Source organism: Rousettus aegyptiacus, unplaced genomic scaffold (assembly GCF_014176215.1).
Source record: "Rousettus aegyptiacus isolate mRouAeg1 unplaced genomic scaffold, mRouAeg1.p scaffold_m13_p_9, whole genome shotgun sequence".
Taxonomy (NCBI): domain Eukaryota; kingdom Metazoa; phylum Chordata; class Mammalia; order Chiroptera; family Pteropodidae; genus Rousettus; species Rousettus aegyptiacus.
This window is the reverse complement of record NW_023416312.1, coordinates 31,335,468-31,360,988: the sequence shown is the minus strand read 5'-3', so window position 1 is coordinate 31,360,988 and position 25,521 is coordinate 31,335,468. Positions and strand designations below refer to the sequence as shown.

The 25,521-nt window shown below is 50.0% G+C and overlaps 4 protein-coding genes and 1 pseudogene across 13 annotated transcripts; 4 read left to right on the top strand and 1 right to left on the bottom strand.

Moving 5' to 3' along the window:
- Positions 1-2,783: 2,783 nt before the first annotated feature.
- Positions 2,784-7,628, top strand: PIM2 (Pim-2 proto-oncogene, serine/threonine kinase). The gene is made up of 6 exons (XM_016153328.2): positions 2,784-3,032; positions 3,168-3,277; positions 3,947-3,997; positions 5,393-5,765; positions 6,257-6,433; positions 6,532-7,628. Exons 1-6 carry the CDS (start codon positions 2,972-2,974, stop codon positions 6,693-6,695), a joined length of 936 nt encoding a protein of 311 aa, XP_016008814.1. The 5' UTR covers positions 2,784-2,971; the 3' UTR covers positions 6,696-7,628.
- A 968-nt stretch (positions 7,629-8,596) lies between these two features.
- SLC35A2 (solute carrier family 35 member A2) lies at positions 8,597-16,072 on the top strand. 4 transcript variants are annotated; one of them, XM_016153320.2, is made up of 5 exons: positions 8,597-8,958; positions 10,468-10,650; positions 12,648-12,799; positions 13,736-14,478; positions 15,787-16,072. In XM_016153320.2, the coding sequence occupies exons 1-5, from the start codon at positions 8,868-8,870 to the stop codon at positions 15,812-15,814; spliced, it is 1,197 nt and encodes a 398-aa protein (XP_016008806.1). In that variant the 5' UTR covers positions 8,597-8,867; the 3' UTR covers positions 15,815-16,072. The 4 variants fall into 4 exon arrangements, with proteins under 4 accessions (XP_016008806.1, XP_016008807.1, XP_036083219.1 ...); XM_016153321.2 differs by having other exon boundaries at positions 8,598-8,948; XM_036227326.1 differs by lacking the exon at positions 8,597-8,958 and adding an exon at positions 8,974-9,112.
- A 57-nt stretch (positions 16,073-16,129) lies between these two features.
- On the bottom strand, positions 16,130-19,779 carry PQBP1 (polyglutamine binding protein 1). 6 transcript variants are annotated; one of them, XM_016153323.2, is made up of 7 exons: positions 19,417-19,588; positions 19,138-19,222; positions 17,567-17,678; positions 17,239-17,351; positions 16,765-17,049; positions 16,487-16,550; positions 16,130-16,319 (listed from the first exon to the last, which is right to left on the bottom strand). In XM_016153323.2, the coding sequence occupies exons 1-7, from the start codon at positions 19,531-19,533 to the stop codon at positions 16,163-16,165; spliced, it is 933 nt and encodes a 310-aa protein (XP_016008809.1). In that variant the 5' UTR covers positions 19,534-19,588; the 3' UTR covers positions 16,130-16,162. The 6 variants fall into 6 exon arrangements, with proteins under 6 accessions (XP_016008809.1, XP_016008808.1, XP_016008813.1 ...); XM_016153322.2 differs by having other exon boundaries at positions 17,239-17,354; positions 19,417-19,587; XM_016153327.2 differs by having other exon boundaries at positions 17,239-17,354; positions 19,413-19,433.
- Positions 19,780-19,844: 65 nt separating this feature from the next.
- On the top strand, positions 19,845-24,783 carry TIMM17B (translocase of inner mitochondrial membrane 17B). Of its 2 annotated transcripts, none has more exons than XM_016153329.2 (6): positions 19,845-19,985; positions 20,780-20,879; positions 22,610-22,673; positions 23,476-23,604; positions 23,691-23,801; positions 23,892-24,783. In XM_016153329.2, the coding sequence occupies exons 1-6, from the start codon at positions 19,960-19,962 to the stop codon at positions 23,972-23,974; spliced, it is 513 nt and encodes a 170-aa protein (XP_016008815.1). In that variant the 5' UTR covers positions 19,845-19,959; the 3' UTR covers positions 23,975-24,783. The 2 variants fall into 2 exon arrangements, with proteins under 2 accessions (XP_016008815.1, XP_016008816.1); XM_016153330.2 differs by lacking the exon at positions 19,845-19,985 and adding an exon at positions 20,415-20,435.
- On the top strand, positions 21,112-21,230 carry LOC118607943 (annotated as a pseudogene).
- Positions 24,784-25,521: the final 738 nt, after the last annotated feature.

Here is a 25,521-nt window from a genome sequence, read left to right as displayed (position 1 = left end):
CATTACTTATTAAACCACTTTCTGGATCTGTTACCAAGAAAGCTCCATCTTTGCTGGCTGCACCTGCCTCAGTACTGGCACAGAATGTAGCCTGTCTACCTTATTTCCTGGGGTATAATGGAAAGCAGAGAACTGTGAGGGCAAGGACTGAACTTCCATATTCTCTGTCTTCCTCTCTTGCCATAAATGTTTTCTCTTTCCTGTGATTGATGAGGAAATGCTTTGGAAAGGTATGATGGATGCTTCATAACAACATGAGTGGAAGTAACCAGAGGGGTCTCCCCCACTGGGTTTTAGAAGCTGAGGAACAGCTAAACCCTTTTTTGTTCATATCTCCCAGTCCTACAACACTTCTGTGTCCCTGACCTTCCTGGGGGTAAAAGCCAGGGCAGAGAAGTCTGTCTGGCCCCCAGGTTTTGTCAAATATCCTTTGTGCCTCAATAATGGGGTCCTAGTGGAAGGATGCGTGTCCAGCCCTGCAGGTGAGGGCGTGGCTGGCAGAGTGGCTGTCTGCGGAGTGTCTGTGGAATCCACTCATCAAGCATGTGTATGTTGGAGAGTTGGTTTGAAACCTGCCTTGGCTTTTTCTAGCTATGTGGCCTTGGTCAAATCACAGGCTCTCTGAGTTTCAAGTGGCCCATGTGCATGATGGGTAATTAACGTCTACTACCTCACTTTCTGTGAGCACTGAGAGAATGCATATGGTGAACATGACGGCATAGTGCCTGGCACATTCTGAGACCTCAAATGTAAGCAGATACTTATTATCCTGTTGAAGTTTATGCATCATTTAGCCCATGCCTACCTCTTCTTGCCGCCCTGTCCAGTTTCCTTGGCCCCTGCCTGGAATTTGCCGTCCTCCTGTCCCAAGCCCCCAACTTTTTCAAGATATGTAGAGGGTCGCCTTTTGAGAAGCCCTATGTGACCCCATTCACATTCTTCCCTCTATCTACAAATATGTCTACGGTCTCCCTAATAACTGTACTATCAACCTGGGCAAGGGCTGTGATGCCTGTCTTCTCTGTGTATCTTTAATATCTGCACCCCCACCAGGGCCTGGCAGGCTTACTGTAGACTCTTAATAAATGTTGGATGAATAAGGGAGAGCACATAATGTGTATTTGCTTTTTGGGCATTGTGTGTGTGAGGGGCGGGGGGAAAGACTGGTGAGTCCAAGTCTTGAGGCGCATCTCTCAGAGTGTTTCTAGTGTGTGTGATGAGGGCTTGTTTCCAGGTGTGTCAGATGGTGACTGTGGGATTCTATCTCTGACAGTTTGTGTCTGTTTCTGAGCGAGTGCATGTCTGTGTGGGTGGGTCTGTCTGTGACAGTGCATCTGTGGTTTCTTTCTGATGGGGTGGATGTCCGTTTGTATTCCTGTGATGGATTCTGGGTAGCAATTTCTGAACAGTATCAGTGACAACACCACATGCCTGCGGGTGTATCTGTAGCTGGGTCTATCCACCTCTGTTTTTGTGACATTGCCTATCTATGTGGCTCTATCACATAAGTGTATGTCTGCCTTTGCAGCAGTGTGTGTGTCTCTGGGGCGTCTGTGTGGCTTCCTGTGACAGATTCTGGGTCTCATTTCTGGGACAGTACAAGGCTTTCTCTGACAGTGCATGTCTGATGGTGCCAGTGTCTATGACAAGTTCTGGCTGTGTGACGGGACATTTCTGTGTTATTGTCACATGGTGATGTAAGTCTGTGAATCTCTGGAGTGCCTGTCCTTCTGTATCAGTGTATCTGTGTGTAATTCTGGGACATGAATCTCTTTCTGATAGCATTCCTGCCTGACAGTGGATGTCACTCTATTATAGTGCATGTCTGCATGTGTGTCTAGGACAAGTTTACATGAATACGATAGAACATGTTTGTGTATATCTCACATGGTACTTATGTGCGTCTCTTTTCCTGTGGCGTGAGACCTGTTTTTCCCAAATTTGTGACTAAGGGTCTTTTACTACCTCTCCGAGCTCTTTCAGTCCCCCATCTCTCATCTGGAAGCACATCCCTAAGCCACCATCACTGTGGCTTTCTCTCATTCCTCAAGAACCACTCCCCTGCCATTCCAGATTCTAGACCTGCTGACTGGGCTCACTGCCAGATCTAGCCAGGTCTAGACTCCACAAACACCCCACAGGCCGCTGCCTGGGGGATGCTGCCTCAGCGATGCTGCCTTTGACCAGCGTGTCTCCCGCAGTGGGTCAGGGGATTATCCCTCCCGGGCAAATGGACAGCATCTTCCAGGATCCCCGGCTTCAGTTTCATGGCGGAAGCCATCGGTCCTGTAAAGGGCCCTTGCCATTGGTGAGAAGCACATTTCGGAGGCAGGATCCTGGATAGCCACAGGCCAGGCTTTTTAGAAGCCAGGCCTGGCGTTATTCCCGCACTTAATAGTGAAGCAGCGGCGGCAAACCAACTTACTAGGAAAGGAGGGGGTGCAGTTATTTTTTTAAGTTTATATCTACACATACATACATACACACACACACACATACATATATACATACAACCCGCGCAACAACCAAAACAAATGCAGTTGCTGCAAAGGGATTCCCAGAACTGGTTTCCTCTTCGTGCGCCCCCTCATTTGCATACAGGCCCCACCCCAACGAAGATCCGGGCACATATTTGCATAAGCGGGTACTTGAAACGTTGAGGGTGGTATGCAAATAAGGTCTGCCTCCCATTGGCTGGGGTACAGCAGGTGCCGCGTCCGGATTGATCAAAGCCAAGTGGGCGGGGCTATCGCCCAGGGCGACTCTCTCGGGAGGCGCGTGCCCCGGCTCAGTAGCGTTGGGGCTGGCGCGCTCAGTGAATCTCATCGGTGCACCGTTTGTGGGCACTTCTGGGCCACCAATTTCCCTGCCTTCCACCCTGGCGCCCCCCAGTCCTAGCTCCCCAGCCTCTCTGCCCCGGGCGTCCACGCCCTGCGGGCTCAGTGGGCTCAATCTGCGCAGCGCCTCCTCCATGTTGAGCAAGCCTTTTCAGGGGCTCGCGGTAGCCCCCGTGACCCCAACGCCGCCGCCAGGTGAGCGAGGCTTCTCTACAGCTACCAGGCCGGGCGGGCTGAAGCGGTGGAGGGCAGCGCGTAGGGGTAGGGGGTAGGGGTCGTAGTGGGGCTCAGCACGCGGCCATCCTGACTTCCTCGCCTCCTCCTGCGTAGGAGGCAAGGATCGGGAAGCATTCGAAGCTGAGTACCGATTTGGCCCCCTCCTGGGTAAGGGGGGCTTTGGCACGGTCTTCGCAGGACATCGCATCACAGACCGACTCCAGGTATCCACCACGAGGGTCTGGGGAGGGTCAGGTGTGCGTATGGCGAGGGCGAGAGGCTCGGGGCTGAGCTGCTGATTGACCGGGAATGAGCCCACAATGTGTGTGTGTGGTAGAGTCCTGAGAACGAGGGCCGGCCTTGCTGGGGGCATTCGAGCGCACGTGCCCCGGTTGGGGGGAGGGGCGACTCAAGTGGGCGTGTGGGGGAGGGGCAGGGATTCAGGAGGACCAGGGAGTGGGACTGGGGACCGGGAATTCTTGAGGAATCTGGACCCTGGGACCCAGGAGATGTGTATATGCTTGCGAAGGTGGGGGCCCAGACCTGAATTTTGGGGAATTTTGTACAGTAGGGAGTCGTGAGAACCAGGACCCTGGGATAGAGTTGGGGCATCCTGGGGCTGCATGGGAAGATGGAGTGCTTAGGGTGTAAGGAAATTCGGAACTCAGGACCTGGAGTGCAGGATCCAGACAGAGCCTGAGAAGGAAGAGTCGAGGACTGAGGGCGGTGGGAGAGGTGAACTTGGTCACGGGACCTGCGGGACGGGGAGAAGCCCCGGCTCATTGGGGGGTCGTCGTGTGGTGTGGTTGGGGCCACAAAGACTAGAGTGAAGCTCAGCATTGGGAAGGTTCTGGCGGTCATCTGCCGGCCCCCTCACCAGCCCGCTTCTCCAGGTGGCCATCAAAGTGATCCCCCGGAATCGCGTGCTGGGCTGGTCCACCCTGGTGAGTATCTTCGGAGACCTTTTTGACCTGGCGGCGCCATGGCTGACGATGGGTTCCCTTGCCCCCTTTCTTTTCTACGGCTTGTGTGCCTCCCCGGGCTCTGTAACAGCGAGATCACTCTTCCTAGCCCGTGTTTACTCTCCTGTGGTAACATCCACACCTCCACACAGTTCTGACTCACCTCAGTTCCTCTAGACCCCTAGATTCTCCCCTCTAACCCCCCTTTCTTGTCCTCCCTCCAAACACTGCTTCAGGGGCTGCCCGCAGGGCATGCTGGTGGGGAAAAGGGGGCAGAGGTCACTGGTTGCCATGGTGATGGTGGCTACTTCTTTCTGCCTTTAGCGTGCTAATGGACGGCAGGGTGGGTCTGGGCCCGTTGTAGAGGCGGGGGCGCCCCCTAGCGGGAGCTGGGAAACCTACGCCTGCGCAGTAGCGGAATTTTCACCACCGTGAGAAAACCTGTCTGCAGCAGTGCAAGTCCATGGAGTGGCCAGGAGAGGGCCCCACCTCAGGCGGGAAGGTTGCATCTGGAAGTCCATGTGCCCACGTGGGACTTTTATTAGAGTGGGGCGGTATTTGTGACCAGTATGCCTTTTGTTGAGCATCACCTGTATGCCTCAGGCTTTGCTTCATCGAAAAAGCTTACTGTATTCCAAGTCCCACTAATCGCTTTCATTCAATATAGTTCTAGATGCTTGGTGACAGTGACAAAATATCACTTGATAACATTGTGCCTGTTCCTTTACAATTATTCATTTTTAGCTATTTAACAAAAGTATATTGAGCATCTACTATGTGCCAGGCATAATTCTAAGCACTTAGCAAAATATCTTTTGAGAGCTTGGGTTTTTTTAGGTCCTTTAATACTAATTGCTTTCACCTATTTAACACATGTGTATTGAGCCCTACCCTGTTACCAGGCACTGTTCTAGTGCTTGAGCTATGTCAGTGAACAAAACAAACCATTACACAGTATTTATTGAGTGCTAACTCTGTGGCAAACGCCATGCTATAAAGTGCTTTTATCTATTTAACAAACATTTATTGAGCACCTACTGTGCATAAGGTACTGTTCCAAACTCTTGGGAGATGTCAGTGAACAAAACAGATGAAATGTTACAAAATAGTGTATTTTATGAAGAACTGCTTTTATTTGTTCTTCAAATATTTACTAAGCCATTACCTGCCAGATGTGCATAGGCTTTTGGTTCAAATCACTTTCCCAATGGCTGTGTGAGTTTGACTCTTAAGATGAGGCAACCGAGGCTCAGGGAAGGAAGTGGTTTGTCCAAGGCCATATAGACTAAGGGGCTATGATTTAAATTCAGGTGAGAAGTCAGCCTCAGAGCTGTTGGCCTGATTTCTGTGTTCCCTTTTCTCTGTTTCCCCCCACAGTCAGACTCAGTCACGTGCCCATTGGAAGTGGCACTACTTTGGAAGGTGGGTGGAGGCAGTGGACACCCTGGTGTGATCCGCCTGCTTGACTGGTTTGAGACACCAGAGGGCTTCATGCTGGTCCTTGAGCGGCCTTTGCCTGCCCAGGATCTCTTTGACTACATCACAGAACAGGGCCCTTTGGGTGAAGGCCGAAGCCGCTGCCTCTTTGCCCAGGTAGTGGCAGCTGTTCAGCACTGCCATGCCCGTGGAGTTGTCCATCGTGACATTAAGGATGAGAACATCCTGATAGACCTCCGCCGGGACTGTATCAAACTCATTGATTTCGGTTCCGGTGCCCTGCTTCATGATGAACCCTATACTGACTTTGATGGTAAGGCTTCCCTAAATCTCAGTGGGAAAATTCTTTACCTTTTATCTTTATGGTCTTTTGACCTTTGACCTCTAGTGTTTGGGTCTCCTGTCACCCTTGATCTGTATTGCACCTTTATAAAGTACTTGATTTTTTATATTGGGGACTCAAGCCTTCCCTCTGTTAAAGTCCATCTCAGTGCCCTGACCTTATTCTGGGCTCTTATTCTGGTGAGGGGATCCTGTTATCCTGAGTGTTCTTTTTCTAGTAAGGGGATCCTACTGTTACTTTTAAGTGTTTTTCTTCTGTGAGGGGACTGTGTTGTTATTTCAACTGCTCTTATTCTGTTCATGAGACCCTGCTTTTATATTTAAAGATCTCCTATTTTGGTGAGGGGACCCTGCTCATATAGCGAGTTCTCTTAATTCTGGTGAGGGGACCATACTTCTTGGGGAGGGGGGGTGGGAGAAGAGTATTATTAGGGAATGATCTAACTTCTGGCTTGTGTGCAGGGACAAGGGTTTACAGCCCCCCGGAGTGGATCTCTCATCACCAGTACCATGCACTCCCAGCCACTGTCTGGTCACTGGGTATCCTTCTCTATGACATGGTGTGTGGGGACATTCCCTTCGAGAGGGACCAGGAGATTCTGGAAGCTAAGCTACACTTTCCTGCCCATGTTTCCCCAGGTGAGGCCCTCACTTGTCCTAGCCCAGTGATCTCCATTCTTCCCAGGGACTGGTGCCACCATCTAACTGCTAATCTCCTATGTGTTTCTGACCTGCAGACTGTTGTGCTCTAATCCGCCGGTGCCTGGCCCCCAAACCCTCTGCCCGACCCTCACTGGAGGAGATCCGGCTGGACCCCTGGATGCAGACACCAGCCGAGGATGCACCCCCCAATACCCCTAAAGGGGGTCCTAGCCCTATGGCCTGGTCCCTGCTGCCCTAGTTGGGATAGCCATCCCATGGCCATGTGATAGGGATAGAAGGACATCTGTTGACTTGGTTTTACAGGTCATCTAAAATCCAGTGTTACTAGGGTCAGATTAGGGATCAGGGGTCAGAAGACATAAGCCAAGTCTGCCCAGTCCCCATCCCAATCCTGCTAAGGAGCCTTCCTCCCAGAATTTATGGTTTCTTATTCTGGAGGGGGGACTTCCTTCTCATTTTGCTAAGGATGTTTACTTGGTTGAAGTTATTTCTATTCTGAGCCCCAGGACTCTTATTCTGATGTGTTACAACCCTTACACTGGCACCTCCTGCTACCACCACACAAACTTAGTTCAAGTGCTCTAACTTGGGCAAGGGTGCTTTCCTTCCAATACCCCAGCAGCTCTCATTTTAGTGACAGGACCCTTTCCTTTAGCCTAGGGTCCCATATTCAGTCAAGCTGCTTACCTACCTCAGCCCAGGGTTGCTTATTCTGGGGGAGGTAATGCCCTATTGTTATCCCAGGGCTTTTTTTTTTTAATTTTTTTTTCAATTTTATTATTCAATTTTTTTTTTCTTTGGTGAGGGGATCCTACTCTGTTATTCCAAGTGCTCTTATTCTGGTGAGGAGAACCCTGCTTCCATGATTTAGGAAGGAATGGGAGATGGATACCACCAGAGTCCACGAGGATGGGGTGGATGGTTTTTTGGGAGGATGGGGTGGGGGAAATAAGTCTTGTTGTTTGTTCTCCTGGGTCCTCCCCCTCCACCTTTTTTGGAGTCTTGCTGCCTCCTCCTGAGCCAGGATTGTCCAGTTGCTGAAATGTAAATACCTATGTATTGGGGGAAGGGAGCTCCAAACTGTGTCATCCTCTCCCTTCTCCCCTTGCCTGGATTATTTAAAAAGCCATGTGTGGAAACCCACTATTTAATAAATGTAATAGAATCACAAGTGACTGGCCATTTGTAGTTGCAGTGAGGCATCTGTGGAGCATCTACTGCATGCTGAGCCAAGAAGGATGTGGACTGGGATCTCACCTCTGCTCTGAGGAAGCCTCAGTCTTGCGGTGCCATCCTAAAGATCTCTTATGGGTTCATTTAAGCAGGACCACAAAGTAAAACTGTTGACCACCTCTCAGCTCTTATGTCGTTTCCAGTATGTGTAGAAGGGCTCCATTGGAGATAGACATTGATGGCGTTTGGGACACATGCCCAATTAAAGATGGCTAGCTCAGGGGCAGAAAAAAACTCCATTTCCTCAACCCTAGGGAGGAAGTCAATCCCTTCTCCATGGAATAAGAAAAGCCCTTTCAGGGCACTGGTAAGGGTGGGGCCAGAATTGAGTCTGGACAGAAATCTTCCCAGCTTTTCTTGATTTCTAATATCCAATTTTACTCCCTTTTCATCTCTCCCTTGTCTTCTTACCTATTCATCCCTCTCATCTCGCCTTTCTCAACTTTTGACTTATCTGCCCTATTTTATTTTGGTTTCACTTGTCCCAACCTCAGCTGCGCCCTCCTGCCCTGCTTTCAAAAGCTAACCTGTAAGCCTCTCACCTGCTGGCTTATCTGTTCCCTTCTCACTTTTCCATCCTCGGTGGTGACTACTTGTTCTCACTTGTCTCAATTGAACTCTCCTGTGCTTTTTCATTTGTATATCCTAAACTGCCCTAAATTTATCTGCTAGTTTACCTGCCGGACCCTCACCTGCCCCGCCCCTCGGTCTCATTTCCCTCCCAGATTCCCACAGGCTCTCCAGGGGCCGGGGCCTCGCCGGGAAAAAGGAACTTCAGTCTAACCTGGAAAGACCTAGGAGTTTTGACGCGGAAAGGGCGGTGCCATCTGAAAATGGTGCCAATAAAGAGATCGAAGCGGGGCAATCGAACCAAGGAGACAAGGGTGGGTGGGTGAAATGGAAAGTAGGGTCGATGGAGACGAAGGCGGGTCTGGTAATGGAAATGGGCTGAAGAGACTGCAGGGACAGTGGGAGACTGAACCGGCCGCATTCCCGGTCTCCCAATCCTGACGGAATTTGTAAGTCCCGAGGCCGCTGTCCTGACCCGTGTCCATGAACAGACAAGAAAAGCCAGTGTTCGGGTTAAGCCTTCCCTCGCTCCACCTCGCCCCGGAAGCGGAAGTGACGGATGCGGAAGTAGCCTGTTGCCGAGGGGACGGGCCAGACAGATGCCAACATGGCAGCGGTTGGGTCTAGCGGTTCCACCGGGGCGGCCGGGCAAGGGACGGTCTCCGCGGGGACGTTGGAGGCTGGGACCGTGAGTGCGGGTGAGACAGGCTGTAGCCGAGAGGTCGGCAGCATGGCACGGGTCAGGATCGCTGGAGGGTCAGGAAGGTTCCTCACTGAGGCGAGGAGGAGTATCCCGTATGGACCCACCTGTGTGTATGACAGGGGGTCGGGGCGAGGACGGAACAAGCTATTGTGAGTGTGTTGGGGGAGGGGAAGAGACCATTCTGAGGGTGATGCCGGGGTCCCTTCCGCATATGGAGAGTAGAGACCATTCTGAGTCTAGGGAGTATTTCATTTTGAGACGGCTAAGACCACTAGGACCATTCTAACTGTGTGGAGTCCATCCTTAGAGAAAAGAGACCATTCCGAAGGTTGGAGAGTTTCTCATTATAGAGGGAAGAGAGTATTCTGAGGGTGGAAGTTCTTTATAGAAGAGAGAAGCTATCCTGAGGATGATGATTTCTTCCTTATAAAGGGACAGGGGCTATTGTGAGTTACGGTGAGGCGGTTCCTTCCTTATATGACGTAGAGAGTCCATTTTGAGGATAGGGATGTCCTTCACTATATGGGGAGAAGACCGTTCTGGTGGGGCCCCTCTTAATGGCGGTAGGGCTCATTGTATGTTGAGTGGGAGGGTCTTTCCTTATATGGAGGAGAAGGACGTTCTGAGCGTACCAGACCCTTTCTTACAGCTGGTAGAGTTCATTGTGTGAATAGAGCAAGGAATAATTCCTTGGCTGGAGAAAGAGAGATGCGGTGGCTGGAGGACTGGACTGTGCATAGTATAGGGTAATATCTTCTTATATCATTGAGAGAACCAAATTATTCTTGATGAAGTAACTATTAACTGTATGGGGTTCAGTCCTTAGGACAGCGTGGGAATAATGTCTTATATTTATTAGATCATTTTGGGTCAGAAGGAATCAGTCATAGGAGGGAGGAGTTGAAGAAACCATGCTGAGTGTTAGGGAATGAAATAATTTCTTAGATGGGAGAAAGACTTTCTTAGGGAGTGGACATGCCTTACACGGTGGTTTCATTGCCTGTATCGGGGTATCATTCTTTACAAGGGACAGTCCCTCATTAAATAGAAGCAACATTTGATAAATCTTTGGTTTGCTCTTCCATAAAATGGGAATCCTTATAGTTCCTTCAAAGATGAGAGCGATATAGAGGTCTGTTGAGGTAATCCATATAAATCTCTTATCCCATTGATAGGCAAACAGTAAGCACTCAATAAATATTCAGAATGTAGTTGGTATTCTGTCCAGGGGAGAGGGAGGGGGTGTCCAGGGCCTGTCCCAGCCATTTCCTGACACCTCAGCAAGAATTCCAGGTATGGGCCACACCCACTTCTCCCTTTCTGGCTCTTCTTCCTGTGACTGAGGCAGTGGAAATGGGAGGAGTCAGACCCTCATTGGCAGGCAGAAGGAGGAAGCAGCGATGGTTAGGAGGATCCCGATTGAGAAAGTAGAGGGGAGGGTGGCGTGGCTGTACCCCAGCAGCTTCTGACCCCTTCTTCCCCCTTGCTCCTTCCATCCCCACAGCTCACCGGCGCCTCAAATACATATCCCTAGCCGTGCTGGTGGTCCAGAATGCCTCCCTCATCCTCAGCATCCGCTACACCCGCACGCTGCCTGGAGACCGCTTCTTTGCCACCACTGCTGTGGTCATGGCTGAAGTGCTCAAAGGTCTCACCTGCCTGCTGTTGCTGTTCGCACAGAAGAGGGGTATGAGCCAGAGGGGTGCTGCATTGGAGTTGGTGGGTGGGACTCTGTGCGTGTGTGTGCGTGTGGATGAATTTACCCCACCTACATGTGTCTGTGAAACTGCCTGGGGAGCGTGTAAGTGCAGCTAAGCTGCCTTGTCCCTCCAGCTATGAATAGCTGAACCCACACTATACTCTAAAACCTCTGGGAACTGGCCTGAAGTGACTATGAGTGAGACAGTCTGTGCCCATAAGTAGCATATGACCCCTACATGGTAATATATTCATTTCTCTTTAACTTTATTATATGTGCTGCCGAAGTGAGCACTCTCTTTAACTTTATTATGGAGAATCTAGAATGCAAAATCAGAGAGGATAAAAAAGTAGTAAACTGTTTATGTACTCATCACCCAGATTCAACAATTATCAACTCATGACCACTCTGCCATTAAACACCATCAATGATTATCCACTCACTGCCAATCTATATGTCTGCCTACTACCTCTCCCACACCTTATCATATTGAAGTACGGTAAGTCCTCAGTGTCATCAATAGGTTCTGTGACTTTAAATGAAACCACATATAATGAAACCAATTTTACCATAGGCTAATGCAGGGGTCCCCAGCTCCCAGGCTGCAGACTGGTATAGGTCCATGGCCTGTTAGGAACTGTGCCATACAGCAGGAGGTGAGTGGCAGGTGAGCAAGCGAAGCTTCATCTGTATTTGTACCCATTTCCCAGTGCTAGCATCACTGCCTCAGCGCCACTTCAGATCATTAGGCATTAGATTCTCATAGGAGCACTGGTCCCTGGTGCCAAAAAGATTGAGGACCACTGGGCTAATGGATACAAATAAGTGGAAGTGGGCACTTTAGCAGTGCAGACATGCATCTTGCCCTCATAGGACTATTTTAGATAGAAACAAACAGCTGCAGATTTAATCAAGGCTTTCATCTCTTATCTACAATTTAAACCCCCTACTGCCCAATTTTCTTTTTCCTGAATTAGTTTGATGGTAAAACTTGGCCTGACCTGATGTAGGGCTATCTGTATATTTATGTGTTTTTTTTTCTCATTTGGTAAGAATATGAATATACTTGATTATGTCGCATAGCCCCATATATTTGGTATGCGTTATGTGAGACATATGGTATATATACCGTGCTGCTTTTCTAACCTGGAAATTTTTGAACACCAAAACCCCTGGGCCCGGAAAATTTGGGCAAGGGGTTAGACATTGATAAGTACTCCTGGGATTAATGCCATGAAGAGCAAAGGAAGGGTTTTGTGAGTGAGCATCAACAGGAGATCCTATGATAATCTCGTGCAGTGGTTATGGGGTTTTCCCAGAGGAGTGACACTGAACTACAAAAAAGTGGGGTGAGCTTTACACAGGCCTTATTATATAGGAACATATTCTTATTTATTGATTGGAGCAGGTCCCAACTAGACTTTGTGCTTAATAGTCAAGCCTGAGTTCTTACATGTGGTGGGGGCAACTGGTTGGTGTGTGTAGGGCTGACAGAAAGATTCAGCTAAGTGGGAGATGGCCCCTTGGGCAGTTCGCAGTAAGGAGCTAGGATAAGTCTACAAATCAAGTTGAAAACTTCCCCTTGGGTATACAGCTTTCCACCCACCCATACTCCTACGGCTTCTACTTCACAAGCTCCTAGTTGATGCTGATTAATTCATTGTACAAATGTGTACTGAGTGCTTGCCCTGAGTGGGGCTCTGTGCCAGGGAGGTAGGCTCTAAGGTGAGTAAGATATGGTCTGTGATTCTCAGACACAGTGTTAAATCTAGTGTTAATGGACTTCTGTGTCCATTTAATGAGTATCCAAAAGGCCTACTGGAGATGTGCTCGTACTATAGAGAAATTGAGAGCATAGACCTCATTCTAGCCTTCAGGAGGTCAGAGTGTGGTGGGGAGACACAAGATAAGGCCCAGTCCCGGCCCTCAGAGAATCCCCATCTTTGGTAGTTGGTGCTAAAAAGGGCTCTCCTCCCCCTACCAAGGTAACGTGAAGCACCTGGTCCTCTTCCTCCATGAGGCTGTCCTGGTACAGTATGTGGACACACTCAAGCTTGCAGTGCCCTCTCTCATCTACACCTTGCAGAATAACCTCCAGTATGTTGCCATCTCCAACCTGCCTGCTGCCACATTCCAGGTGAGCCCCAAGCCCAGCATGGCCCCGGAGGAATTGGCTGGGGTGGGGGATATAGGATGTGGAGGGGGGCTGCAGAGAGCAAGAGCTATGTCACCAGAACTCCCTCGACCTTTATTTCCTCATCTGTGAGAAATGGGAATGTAAGTGGTAATAGCTACTCACTGGAATGCTGGGATAATTAAAAGATATAATACCTGGGAGGAGCCCCTGGTTGGCGATGGATAAGCTTTAGTCTATTTGCAGACAGCCTTGTGAAATGGTTAAAGAGCCTGAATTCTGGGGCCAGGCTGCCTGGGTTCAAATCCCAGCTCTGCTATTTTTCAGCTGTGTGATATTGGGCAAGTCACTTAACTTCTCTGTGCCTTAGTTTTCTCATCTTTAAATTGGACATTATAATAGTGCCTACTTCATACATGAGGATTAAATGAACAAATTTATGTGAAGTGCTTAGACCCATACCTGGCACATAGTAAGTGTTATGTACGTGTTTGCTGACATTATTGTGTGGTTGGCTCATTTATATCAACAGGTATTGATCAAGACCTCTGTCATCATGATGTCTGTTCATTAATTTACTATGTGAGTTGTTTCACATACACCAGCCATATTTTCTAGCACATGATGTCAGGGCTCAGACAGGGCAGGTGCTTTCTCCTACGTCACACAGCCAGGAAATGGGGGTGGGAAGTGGGCCTGGGTGTGGCCCGGGTTTTCTTTGCACAGCCAACCTCCTGTATACCTTCTGGGAGGCACCTCAGAGCTATTTAGCTGTGTCTCAGTCAGTGGCCAGTAGCTTGAGATTTTTGCTGTTTTTATTGTCATCTCTTCCACCCTGTCTGCCTGTTATGCCTGGGGGCCCACAGTGAGGGCTGTCCCCCATGTGTACATGTTGGGGGTCAAGGGCAGCCCTCAGTGCCTTCCACATGCCACTCGCAGGTGACATACCAGCTGAAGATCCTGACCACGGCCCTGTTCTCTGTGCTCATGCTGAACCGCAGCCTTTCCCGGCTGCAGTGGGTCTCCCTGCTGCTCCTCTTCACGGGCGTCGCCATTGTCCAGGCACAGCAAGCTGGTGGTGGAGGCCCACGGCCACTGGATCAGAACCCTGGGGTGGGCCTAGCGGCTGTCGTGGCCTCCTGTCTCTCCTCAGGCTTCGCAGGTGTCTACTTTGAGAAGATCCTCAAAGGCAGCTCAGGCTCTGTGTGGCTGCGCAACCTGCAGCTGGGCCTCTTCGGCACAGCACTGGGCCTGGTGGGGCTCTGGTGGGCTGAGGGCACCGCTGTGGCCCACCGTGGCTTCTTTTTCGGATACACACCTGCTGTCTGGGGCGTGGTGCTCAACCAGGCCTTTGGTGGGCTACTGGTGGCTGTTGTCGTCAAGTATGCTGACAACATCCTCAAGGGCTTTGCTACCTCCCTGTCCATCGTGCTGTCCACTGTTGCCTCCATCCGCCTCTTTGGCTTCCACGTGGACCCATTGTTTGCCCTTGGTGCTGGGCTGGTCATCGGTGCCGTCTACCTCTACAGCCTTCCCCGAGGTGCAGCTAAAGCCATAGCTTCCACTTCCACCTCTGCCTCCACCTCTGGGCCCTGCACTCACCAGCAGCCTCCGGGGCAGCCGCCACCACCACAGCTGTCTTCCCACCGTGGAGACCTCAGCACACAGCCCTTTCTGCCAAAGTCAGTGCTGGTGAAGTGAGGGCTGGCAGTGGTGGGGGGAGACAGGGAGGGGGACTGGGTGGAGGGTATTGGGCATCTGCAGGACCCAAGTTGCCACTGGGGCCTGGTTCCTGTGGGTAGGAAGTCTTCTTCCAGGTCATTGAGACTTCCGGAGGGTCATGGGGCTGGGTGGGCATCACAGGAACCCTTCCTTGTAGGCTGACACCACCTCCCCTGGAGGGGTTTTTAGAGCCACTTCCTTTAACTCCTTTGAGGACCAGGTTAGGGGTATTGTCATTCAAGGCATTTCTGTCTGCACCCCATCAGCCAGGTGTCCTGCTTCTCACACTGGGGAGAGTACCTCCCAGCAATCCCTCCACCTTTGTAAGGACAAATTGGACAAAAATCCTATAGCTCTTTAGCAATGACTGATGCCCACCTGTGAGGTTCTGTTTCACATAGCTCAAAGCCTTCTCTCTTCCCTTACAACCACACTGGATCATGTTAGCAACTCAGTCTTTTTGTGGCCCTCAGGCAGCTTCTCTGATGCTGAGACCTTTGAAAATGGGCCTCTTGTGAGCACCCAGAGAGTGCACAAGGGGTGAGAGAGCTGAGATTTTTGCATCAGCCTGTTCCAGAAGCAGGGACTATTTGGTTTTTAGTGGTTTAGGGATTTGTGTAATCAGATAATTAATGATCCAGGGTGTAGGAAAAGCAGGGAGAGGGAAGTCACTGAAGTGGCCGAATCTCATTAAATCTAAAACAATGTCAGTTGCCAGATACAGGGTTATTTTCTGAGATAATCTGAGAGGAAAAATAAAGCTGCCAACCACATTCATGCTACCCCACTGGCTGAATGAGGCACCCTTACTTCATGAGGGGGTTATCTTAAAGTTGCTGAAATATTGAACCTGCCCCCTGCACTCCCCAAAGCTTATTAACCCCTTAACTGTCTCCTGAATGTGTGTGTGTGTGTGCGTGCGTGCGTGCGCGCGCGCGCGCGCGCATGGGAGATGCCTGGGCTGTCTTTGCTATGTGTAAATAGGGCCAGTGGATCTTTATTTTTGATTAATTTGTTCTGGTTTTTGGTTTGTTTTCTAAGGAATTGTAATGAACAAATGTCAGGATACCTAATGCCAAATAAAGATGTTGTATTTATTTAGTCCACGTGTAGCTTTCTGACCTAGGGGATCCGCTCTCTCTGCGTGGGCTCTGTTACTAACCCCAGGACTACCAGCCTCTCACTATCACCTTCGCTTGCTCAGGACACCCACCTGCCAGCCCATCCCAGCTTTCTGTGTTTTTCTTTCCTCCCCATTCCCACCACAGGTTGCTCACCAAGGTGAAGGGTTCGTAGCTGCTGGGATTGAAGATGCTGGCCTGGTCTCATTCTCCCTTCTTGCTCTGGCCCAGCCAGGACCAAACTCTCTAATCAGTATTAGGGGTAAGGGGAGATAGACACCAATGCCCCTGTCTCTACCACCCCCCACACATGCAGGGCTGACACAACTAAACTCTCTGGTCAGGGGGGGCCCACCTCAACCTTCAGCCCCTGCTGCCCCCCACAGTATTTCTTAGGTGAGTTTTTACAAATAAAATGTGTTTTACAATTTGCCTTCTTGGGTTGAAAAAGCCTCAAAAGTGTGAGAGAAGGAAACACTCTGGCCTTGTGGATATGATCCACTGAAAAACTTTTATTAAGGGTTCAGTCCTGTTGCTTAGTTCGGGAGGCCTCGGCATTGGCCCGGAGCACAGCCCCTGGGGACGGGTAGGGGCGCTGCTGGAAGAGGGGCCCGGCAGCTGTCGTGTCTGCACCCGTCTTGGCTTCATTCCGCTTGGGGAGTCCTGTTGACCATGTGCCCCTAGGAGTGACAGAGAGTATATAGGAATGTGGGATTGGGATGTGGTAGGTACCCCCCCCCACCCCCACAAACAACTGACAAGTGGGAGAAGGAGATAGTGAGAAAGAAAGAGTCACTTGTACAGTGAGTCAAGGAGAGAAAGGTTTTTGTGAGTGGGTGTTACTTACCGGGGTGCATCCGAGTATGAGCTGGGGTCCATGGGGTCTAACTCTTCATCCTTCCGGCTTGCAACTGTGGAAGAAGGTGGCAGAGCGAGGTCTTCAATGTAGGCACAAGAATCCCCTGGTCACCAAGCTTACCCCATCCCGGGAGGAAATGGAGCCCACAGCTGCCATGGCTGCAGTACCTTCTGCCAGGCCCAAGGTTCAGGCACTTGCATGAAAGGATGTGAGGGCTTCTGTATACCCTTGCTGCCTCACCACAGGCTTGGCCCTGCTCAACTTACCCTTCTTGCTCTTGGGGTAGGGAGCCAGCTCCTCCCGGCGATGGTGGCGCCGTTCTTTTCCCTCCTCCCGGTCCGCCTTGTCATACCCGCGGTCCCGGTCTCGATCCCTGTCCCGCTCTCTCTCTCTGTCCACCTTGTCAAAGCCACGCTCTCGGTCTCTGTCAGACTTCTCATGGCCCCGGTCTGACTTCTCGTGACCGCGGTCCAACTTCTCATGGCTCCTGTCCAACTTCTCATGGCTCCGTTCCAATTTCTCATGGCTCCGGTCCAACTTCTCCTCAGCATCTGGGGACAAAAAAGCCTTTCTCCTTTTACCTCAGGGCTCAGTAGCTTCTGCTTTTGACAGCCTCTTTTGCCTGGGGCTGGGGCTAGGCCTGCCTGTGTCATCTGCCCCTCTGGATCCACTATCATCTCTAGAGCCATCTATGAGAACTGCTAGAAGCATTCGAGGCACTGTTGGACCTGCCAACTCACCTGTATTATTGCTCCTGAGCTTCTTGGAAGATTTGGTAACGACGGAGTTGGGGTCATGTGGGGAGAGCCAAGACACAAGGTCTGTGTCCACATTCCAGTAGTAAGGAAGCCCGCTGCTGGGCAATGGTAAGGAGGGAAGGAGTGTCAGCACAGATATCCTCTCCTGGTAACCTTAACTCCTGCTCCCCAATATCTGTCTATACCTACCCCATATCGGGCCCCCCTAGATCTCTTCCCCGTGTCCCTCACTTACCCCAAGGCCAGGAATAGCACCGGAAGGGTGAAGTCAGAAGTCAGCTCTCCCTCCCCCCTAGGTCCCCAGGCTCACCAGGAAGGGTCGAACACCTTGTACCAGCTTGGTGGCAGGCCCTCCATCCGGGTGGCTTCATAATCCACGGGATCATCATCATAGTCCTCAGCAATGATCTCTTCTTCTGGTTCTGCCAGGATGGATGGGGAGGAGGGAAACAATAAGGATCAGGGAGATTCTCATCCTACAGTCCAGGCCCACAGAGACACTCATATTCACATAGACCAGTGTGTGTGCCAGGTCTCACCAGCCATCGGACACAACGCTCACATTCCAAGTCCACGCATCTGAATAGTGGACTTACCAAAACATTTACCTAAATCTGTCCTGTTCCTGGGTTCAGATAAGATACACTGTTACCCAAGCCTATCTGGTTTCAGAGTTTAGATAGGGATTCATCAAAACATATATCCATATTCATTCAGTTTCTGAGTTCAGGGAGTATGTAAAAGCACACTATCCAAATCTATTTGGATAAAATGAGTTTGAACAGCAAAGGGTTTATCTGAAAATATGTCCAAAAGCTCCCAAGCTTAGCAAACATGGGATTTCTGACTCCTGTATTTTTTTTTTGAGTAGAAAGAATTTGGATAGCAAAGGATTTATCCAAACACTGCTCCGAATCCATTTAGTTCCTGAGGCCTGACACATGCAGTTGTCGGTTAATATCAGTATAATAAAAAAAGGTGTATGTTGTCAACTCAGTACCTGGCCCTCAGTAGGTCTAGCAGCTTTCAGGATATTACTGACAATGAAATGTACATGTTAGCAACAGCATAGTGTCTGTCACAATGCAGGCCCAAAAGAGATGTCAATAACCATCCGTATTGTTATTTTAAGCCTGGCATCCAACAGGGTTAAAATAAATATCAATAATCATTATCAGTACTATTAACCACAAGATCTATGCCCGGCATACATTAGGCTTGTAATGTCACTTATCAATAAGGTCAAAATAAGATGTATTTTATAGTGCCTGGCACACTGTAGCCCCAATCAGATGCTAGCTTTTACTGTTATTGACAACGAGGTGTAAATAGCAGTGGCAGCAGAGCAGGCCTAAATGATAGATCCTATCATTTTATACTGCTAACCATAATGTTTGTGCCAGGCTCTTAGTAAACCCAAAATACATTGTCACCAATTGATATGGTGAACAATAACATATCTCACCAGCATAGTGCCTGGCACCACAGTAGTCTGAAAAATGTTATCAGTATGGTAAAGAACAAAATATCAGTATCCAGCCACTGTCCTTAGAGCCCAAGAAACTGCGGTAGATGACAGCTATTTGACATTCTGTAATCACATCCATGGATTGATGGATTGAACCTGGCACACAGTAGGCCCAAATAAGTATCAACTGTCAAGATTAAGGATGAAATGTTTAACCCTCAAGTTCCTTCACCCTCCACCCCATGCTTGGCACCCAGTAGGAATGAGTGTCAGGAATCATCCATAACGATGAAATACCTGCCACCCCACTGCCTGGTGCACAGTAGGCCCAGCTAGGCATCAAGTGGCAGTATCAACAACAAAGTGCCTGTCAAGCCTGGCATGTGGTAGGCCCATCTGCTCTTAGCTCTCACCAGGCTCCAGATGTTTGAGGATGCCTCTTTTGGCCAACCGAGTCTGCAGCGCAACGGGCAGCGGCATACCGAGTAGGAGACAGACCTAGGGGCGGATGGACAGACTAAAAACCAGCTCAGATTAAAATTCGAATCTGGATTCTGTAACCAAGCGCCTCCCCCCAGCATGTACTTATCTGGATCCCCCCCCACACACAGACACACCAGTAGCTGGGCAAATGAAAGCAGCGCTAAAAGGTGGAAGAGATAGGTGACAATATAACCAAACCCCTCACCAACCCTCCTCTCCAGGCGCCGCGCTCCAGAACGCAGTTCCTCTCCCAGGCTCAGGCTCCGCCTACAGCCGTAGGGGCCGAACGTGGCTCCCCGCACCCCAGAAATGGGCTCACCCAACATCCCCCAAAGACTGCCGGGTAGAAGAAACCATAGCGCTGGGATAGGGGTGCAGAGTGGAGCACCTCGTCCAGCTCCAAAAAATGCGTGCTCCCGACATTACCAATACAGTCACGCGAGTAGTGGAAGGCCGTTAACCTGGCCGCCTCGCTGTCCTCGCCGTTAGGATCACTAGAACCACACGTCTCTCTTCTTGCAAAGCACAGAATTATCTTCGCTCCCCGAAACCAACTAGGCGACGGTCAGGCTGTGGGGAACAGATGACGCAACCTGGGTAACCAATGAGAGTGCGCCGTTGGCCTGACTTACGTTGCAGCAACCCAGCTGTGGTACTGGGATAGGTGGAAAGCTCAGGCGCCTGTATACGTTTACAGTGGGGGCGTGGCCTAGCCTTGGTTTAGGCAGACTGCGCGGCCGGACGCCGGCGCCATGGAGGAGTACGCTCGGGAGCCCTGGTAGGGCGATGGGCACAGACCTCGGGACTGTTGCTGTGGCACCTCGGCCAGCTGTGGGAGGCGGGCGGGAGAGTTACCGGCCCCAGAGCGCCAGCGCCCAGGAATCAGGAGACGCTTAGTTGTCTCCTTCCGCTACCCTCCACTTGGCTCCTCCCATTCGGAACCGTTAAGAGGGGCCACAACCGTGTGCCTGGAGAACCACTCCATGTTTCCCCTGACTACGTATCTCCCAGCCCCTATTTGTTAACGAAAAGAGACACGTTGGTCGAGTCCATTCCCGCCGGGGGGTGGCGTAGTGTTGAGCAGAAATCTCCAGGGCTACTACGCCTGGCTTTTTCCCTAGGTCGCTTTAGTGAATGGGGGCGGAGCCTGGATCCTCCCCACAGCCTGCCCTTGGTTTTTCCCAGTTGTGCACGGGGATGGGACGGGGCTTGCTTGTCAGAGAAAGGGGTGCGACTCGTCCTCCTTTAATAACAATACTAGCTAGTTAACAGTTCTGTAAGGATTATTTAAACGTCAACTCTGTGTGTATCAATTCATTTAATCTTTGCTAGTAAAGTGGTTGGCTAATTCCGTGGTTGGCTGCAAAGGGGGTGGGCGGGCAGAGAGGGGAAAGACTAATGTTTTTCCTTTGCATTATTTCTTGCTTAAATGAGGGGGAAATAATCTCATTATTTAAAGTGCTACTTCCCATTAGGTTTCATTCGGTTGACGGTTCCTCGTAGTTGAAGGTGTCGAGATGACATTGCATAGGAGAGCTCACGTTTTCCCCATCCTCCCCTTCACACTTGCAGCCCATGGCGAATTGTCGATGATTGCGGTGGAGCCTTCACTATGGGTGTCATCGGTGGTGGAGTCTTCCAGGCCATCAAGGGCTTCCGAAACGCCCCTGTCGTGAGTCCTGGCCTTCCCTGGGTGGTTCGGGGGTCATGAGAGCACAGGCTACTGCTCTGAAAACTGCTTGGAGCTGCCAGTCACACACACTTAATCATTCTGATGGCTGCTTGCTTGCTATGTGCCAGGCCTGGCTCTGGAATCCGGTGTTTTGGAGAACTGCAAACATGGCCTCTGTCTCTCACCCCTCACCCCACACCCAACTGGAGCTCCTTTGTAGAAATGCTGTGCTTTCTACGGCCATGCCACCCTGAACAAGCGGGATCCTGTCTAATCTCCGAAGCTAAGCAGGGTCAGGCCTGGTTAGTACTTGGATGGGAGACCACCTAAGAAAACCAAGTGGTGTAGGCATAAAAAATAAAAATAAAAAATAAGGGATTGTAAGCTGACAAAGTCCTTGCTATCTGTGAGGTCAACCAAGGATTGCCTCGCCTAAAAAATAAAAAAGAAAAAGAAATGTCGTGCTGTGAAAAAGGTCATCCCTGTTGACATAAGAACGTTCAAATGTGTAGAAAATTTTTATGAGTTTATTAGAGTTTATTTGAGCCAAACAGAGGACACACCTGGAAGCAAGATCTCAACAGACTGAGAAAAATGCTTTTCAGAATGAGAATTTGCAGTTTTATATATTTGGAATTAAGGAGAGAACATAAAGACGATTACATGAACTGTGAGAGAAAGCAAGGCCGGGAAATCTCTAAGATTAGATTGAATTACAGGATAGTTAACAAGATTATGTGTTCTCTTATGGGTGGTTATGCTTCCTAGGGGTTCTGAAAAGTAGGTATTTAAAAGGTGTGCTAACCTAGATGCACAGAAACAATGGACAGGACTCCCTTAAGGCAGATAACCTTTTATTAGGGAAGTTATATAGGCTCGAGGTGTGACTACCCATGATGACCTGCACAGTTAGGAATTTATGATCTCTCAGCTCACCCTGGGAGGTTACTCTTTGTTAGATTTTATTACAGAGCCCCCTTTTTCATCCACACCACCAAATCCTATATGTGTATGCAAAGCCAGACAGATTTTACCTAGAGGCGTATTCTGGGTCAGAAACTTGGACAGGGGAAGTGGTAGCTTAACTGGCAGAGGGAGGACAGCCTTAAAGTTAAGAAAATGCTTTTAATTTAACATAATCAATTCTGTCTCTCTGTCTCTCTCTGTCTCTCTCTGACACCTTCTGAAAGATCTCATCAAATATCATACTTTGAATGCCATTCATTTGCCAGGGTCTCTGCAATTTCTATATCTAGCCATGGATCTTTGCCCATATTTCTCTTTCTCATCCTCAAGGTCTCAGCACAAATGTCCCCCCCTTAAAGACATCTTTCCTTACCCTTCAGCTGCTATCATTTCTCTTCATCCTATTTCCTCTAGGGTGTGTATTACTTTCTAAAGTTGTCTTGTTTATCTGTACCCTTGCTCAGCATCTATCTTTGAGAGGGCAGGGGCCAGGTCTACATTGTTAACTGCTGTATCCCAGCATACAGCATGGTGCTAGGCACATAGATGCTCCGTAATCACTGAATGAATGAGAACTTCTCAACCCAGCTCTGAGAACGCCTATGTTGGGGTACTCCCCAGCCCCCTAGTTCTTGGCCACTTCACATCTCTACCCCTGATATCCCTAACAGGACTCTCACCCCCTTCCCTCTCTTCAAAGCTAAAATTCCTGTCTGCCAGTATTCTCAGCCCTGCTCTGACCCCCTCCTCCTCATTTCCCCCAGGGAATTCGGCACCGATTGAGAGGCAGTGTCAACGCTGTGAGGATCCGAGCCCCCCAGATTGGAGGTGAGAGGCTTGGGGAGGCAAGTGATGGCATAGTTGGCAGTGTTTGCTTCTATAAGTCTAGACTGCAAGATGGTGGTCTAGATTTGAGTCACAGCTCTGCCTAGGACTTCCTGGAAGAGTGACATTTCCCAACAATTTAATATGGGTGGGTTCTGGAGTTTAAGTCCACACCCTGGCTCTTCTCAGATGTGTGACTTTGGGCTAATGACTTAATTTTTCTGAGTCTCATCTGTAACACAGGGATGTCAATAGCAGTAAACACCCTAGTTATTTTGTAATTTATATAATTTGCATATACATAACATTAAGTGTCAGTTGCTCTGCTAAGCACTTTAATAATATTAACTAATTTAAAATTTCAGAAGTCAAATAACTCTCAGCCCCTAGATCAGGTCCCGACATACAATAAGGCCTTAGTAAACATTTTAATTATCACATTGTTAACTGGCTTTCCTAACCTGTTTCCTTCTCACCGAGACCAAGATGAGAATTCTAACTCTGGTGGTTATGAAGATCAGAGTTGCTCTGTTAAAAGACATGTAGAAGGTGAATGTGCTTGTAAACACTTGTCACCTCCCTATGAAGGAGAAAGGAGTGTCCATGGTGATTAGAGACAGCCTGAAGGAGTTGCCATGGGGACAGATATGGGGAATATCCCCTAGGAGTTTGCTATGTCTCTCTTTGCATCTGGGTTTTTCTCCTGTCTTTTCCAGAGCATTCAGGCCTTGGAAGTCCCCAGTCTCTGAGCTGCTGATTCTTAGGATTCCCCTGGAACACTAATTAGGCCTCTGTCTTGCTGCAGGCAGCTTTGCGGTGTGGGGGGGCCTGTTTTCCACCATCGATTGTGGCCTGGTGCGATTGCGAGGCAAGGAAGATCCCTGGAACTCCATCACCAGTGGAGCACTGACCGGGGCTGTGCTGGCTGCCCGCAGTGAGTGTCCTCAACCCTGGCCCCAGCTCCTTCTACCCTGTTCTGCTGGCCCTCACCTCTCTCTCCCTGCCTTCTCACTTCTCCAGGTGGCCCATTGGCCATGGTGGGCTCAGCAATGATGGGGGGCATCCTGTTGGCCCTCATCGAGGGTGTTGGCATCCTCCTTACTCGCTATACTGCCCAGCAGTTCCGCAATGGTGAGTACCTGGTGAAGCTGGTTGGGGAGAAGTGGGAGATGCTCTGACTAGCCTCCTCTGCTCACCTTTACCTGATTCTTCCCTCTCCAGCACCCCCGTTCCTGGAGGACCCCAGCCAGCTGCCCCCTAAGGAGGGTACCTCAGCCTATCCCAACTATCAGCAGTACCACTGAGGAAGTGACCGCCTATCACCACCACCTTGGGAGCTCCTACTTGGTTCCCTCCCCGACGATCTACCTCGAAGGGAGGGCTGGCTCCCACTTGGCCCTGGGACCCTCCAGAGAGGGCCTCTATTCTCTCTCTGAGCCCTTGTCCCAGGGAAAGGGTGAGGCACCCCAGCTGCTCTGATGGGTCCCCTTCTCTCAGGGCACCCCAGCTCCACACACATGTAACAAGCTCTTACCCCAGCCCCTTCCCATGGCACCCTGATGAGTATTTAAAGCCAGTTTTGAAATGCTTGCATATGTACTCCTTGAGTCACCTACTGGAGCCCCTCCTTAGGACAAGGAGCAGAGCCCTCTTTAGGGAATCAGAAGCCCTAGATTTTGGATTCCCACAGAGAGTGGGCTGTAGTAAATGTTTGTGGGATGAATGAGCAGGAAGGGAGTGAATCAAGATGTGAATAGGTACATGAATAAGCATGTGTGTGGGCCAAGTGATGAATCATAAGCAGACAGAGAAACAGGCTTGGGAAAGAAGTAAGGGAACACAAGGATTGGTGGGGTAGGGGGGTGGTTCTGCACTAAACACCCCTGATTCATTGGTCCCCCAAAGCCCCCATTGCCAAGGCTGGGAAATCTGACCTCACAATGAACTCTGACATTCTGGATACCAGCCACCCCATTGGTGTGAAGATAATCCTCCACATGGCCTCACCATGGACCTGGGATGAGAGTAGGGATCAGGAAGACCCAGCTTTCTTGAAGAAGGTGCCCTGTGTCAGTCTCCTCTTCTGTACCACAGAGATACTTCTGCTTTGTGATGCTCAGTGTTGTCAGTATTTCTTTTTTTAAGGGCAACCACAAAATAACCAGAAATGACTTTATTTTGGGGTGGAAGAGTTATAGGAAAGATTTTTCTGGATGAACATCAGCCCCAAATACCATCTCTTCCCTGTAAACCCCTACATGTGCGAGGCAAACATTGTCTCTACTGGGTGCAAGTGCTCCAGTGCAAATGGCCTCATGGGAGACATAAAAACTGTTCCTTTTGTGCAAGCCATGGCAAAGAGGTGGAAATGCTTTTATACAGAGTCACTTGAGGTGCAAATGACAAGTCTCAGGACCTCTCAAGGCTTCAACAGGGACCTGGTGGTCCTCAGTGGTAGCAAAACTGCAATACTGCCTCCTTGATTGAGTCGGTGTCAGGCAGAGTCCAGCCACCCCAGTGAAGGCCCTCGGGTGGGGAGGGCAGGGTAGGGGTAGCAGGCACCTTGTACGCAGCTCTTTGAGTGTCCCAGCTTTGAACTCCAGCTTCACAGGCAGGCCTTTGTAAGACCTGGGTGCCAGTCAGACCCAACGTATATCCCAGGCAGTGACCCTTATATTTTTGGGCCACTTCCTTTGGCTCCTCCCTTCCTCACCTCCAGGCCCCATATACCCTGTATTCCCAGATCCCACCCTGTGCCTATCAAACAACATCCCATTAGCTCCTCTGAGCCTTTCCCTTCCAGGAGTCCGCAAGCTCCATGCTCAGGCTGCAGTGATGCTCACAGACCATA

Excerpts from the sequence above, each read along its gene's own strand:
- PIM2 (XM_016153328.2), top strand. The coding sequence starts at position 2,972 with ATGTTGAGCAAGCCTTTTCAGGGGCTCGCGGTAGCCCCCGTGACCCCA. Across the intron at positions 3,278-3,946 it reads GCATCACAGACCGACTCCAG|GTGGCCATCAAAGTGATCCC; the intron begins GTATCCACCACG and ends CCGCTTCTCCAG. Across the intron at positions 6,434-6,531 it reads TCCTGCCCATGTTTCCCCAG|ACTGTTGTGCTCTAATCCGC; the intron begins GTGAGGCCCTCA and ends TCTGACCTGCAG.
- SLC35A2 (XM_016153320.2), top strand. The coding sequence starts at position 8,868 with ATGGCAGCGGTTGGGTCTAGCGGTTCCACCGGGGCGGCCGGGCAAGGG. Across the intron at positions 12,800-13,735 it reads TGCCTGCTGCCACATTCCAG|GTGACATACCAGCTGAAGAT; the intron begins GTGAGCCCCAAG and ends TGCCACTCGCAG. Across the intron at positions 14,479-15,786 it reads ACACAGCCCTTTCTGCCAAA|GTTGCTCACCAAGGTGAAGG; the intron begins GTCAGTGCTGGT and ends TTCCCACCACAG.
- PQBP1 (XM_016153322.2), bottom strand. The coding sequence starts at position 19,533 with ATGTTGGGTGAGCCCATTTCTGGGGTGCGGGGAGCCACGTTCGGCCCC. Across the intron at positions 17,355-17,566 it reads AAGGTGTTCGACCCTTCCTG|CAGCGGGCTTCCTTACTACT; the intron begins GTGAGCCTGGGG and ends ACCATTGCCCAG. Across the intron at positions 16,551-16,764 it reads CTACCCCAAGAGCAAGAAGG|TTGCAAGCCGGAAGGATGAA; the intron begins GTAAGTTGAGCA and ends CTTCTTCCACAG.
- TIMM17B (XM_016153329.2), top strand. The coding sequence starts at position 19,960 with ATGGAGGAGTACGCTCGGGAGCCCTG. Across the intron at positions 22,674-23,475 it reads CCGAGCCCCCCAGATTGGAG|GCAGCTTTGCGGTGTGGGGG; the intron begins GTGAGAGGCTTG and ends GTCTTGCTGCAG. Across the intron at positions 23,605-23,690 it reads GGCTGTGCTGGCTGCCCGCA|GTGGCCCATTGGCCATGGTG; the intron begins GTGAGTGTCCTC and ends TCACTTCTCCAG.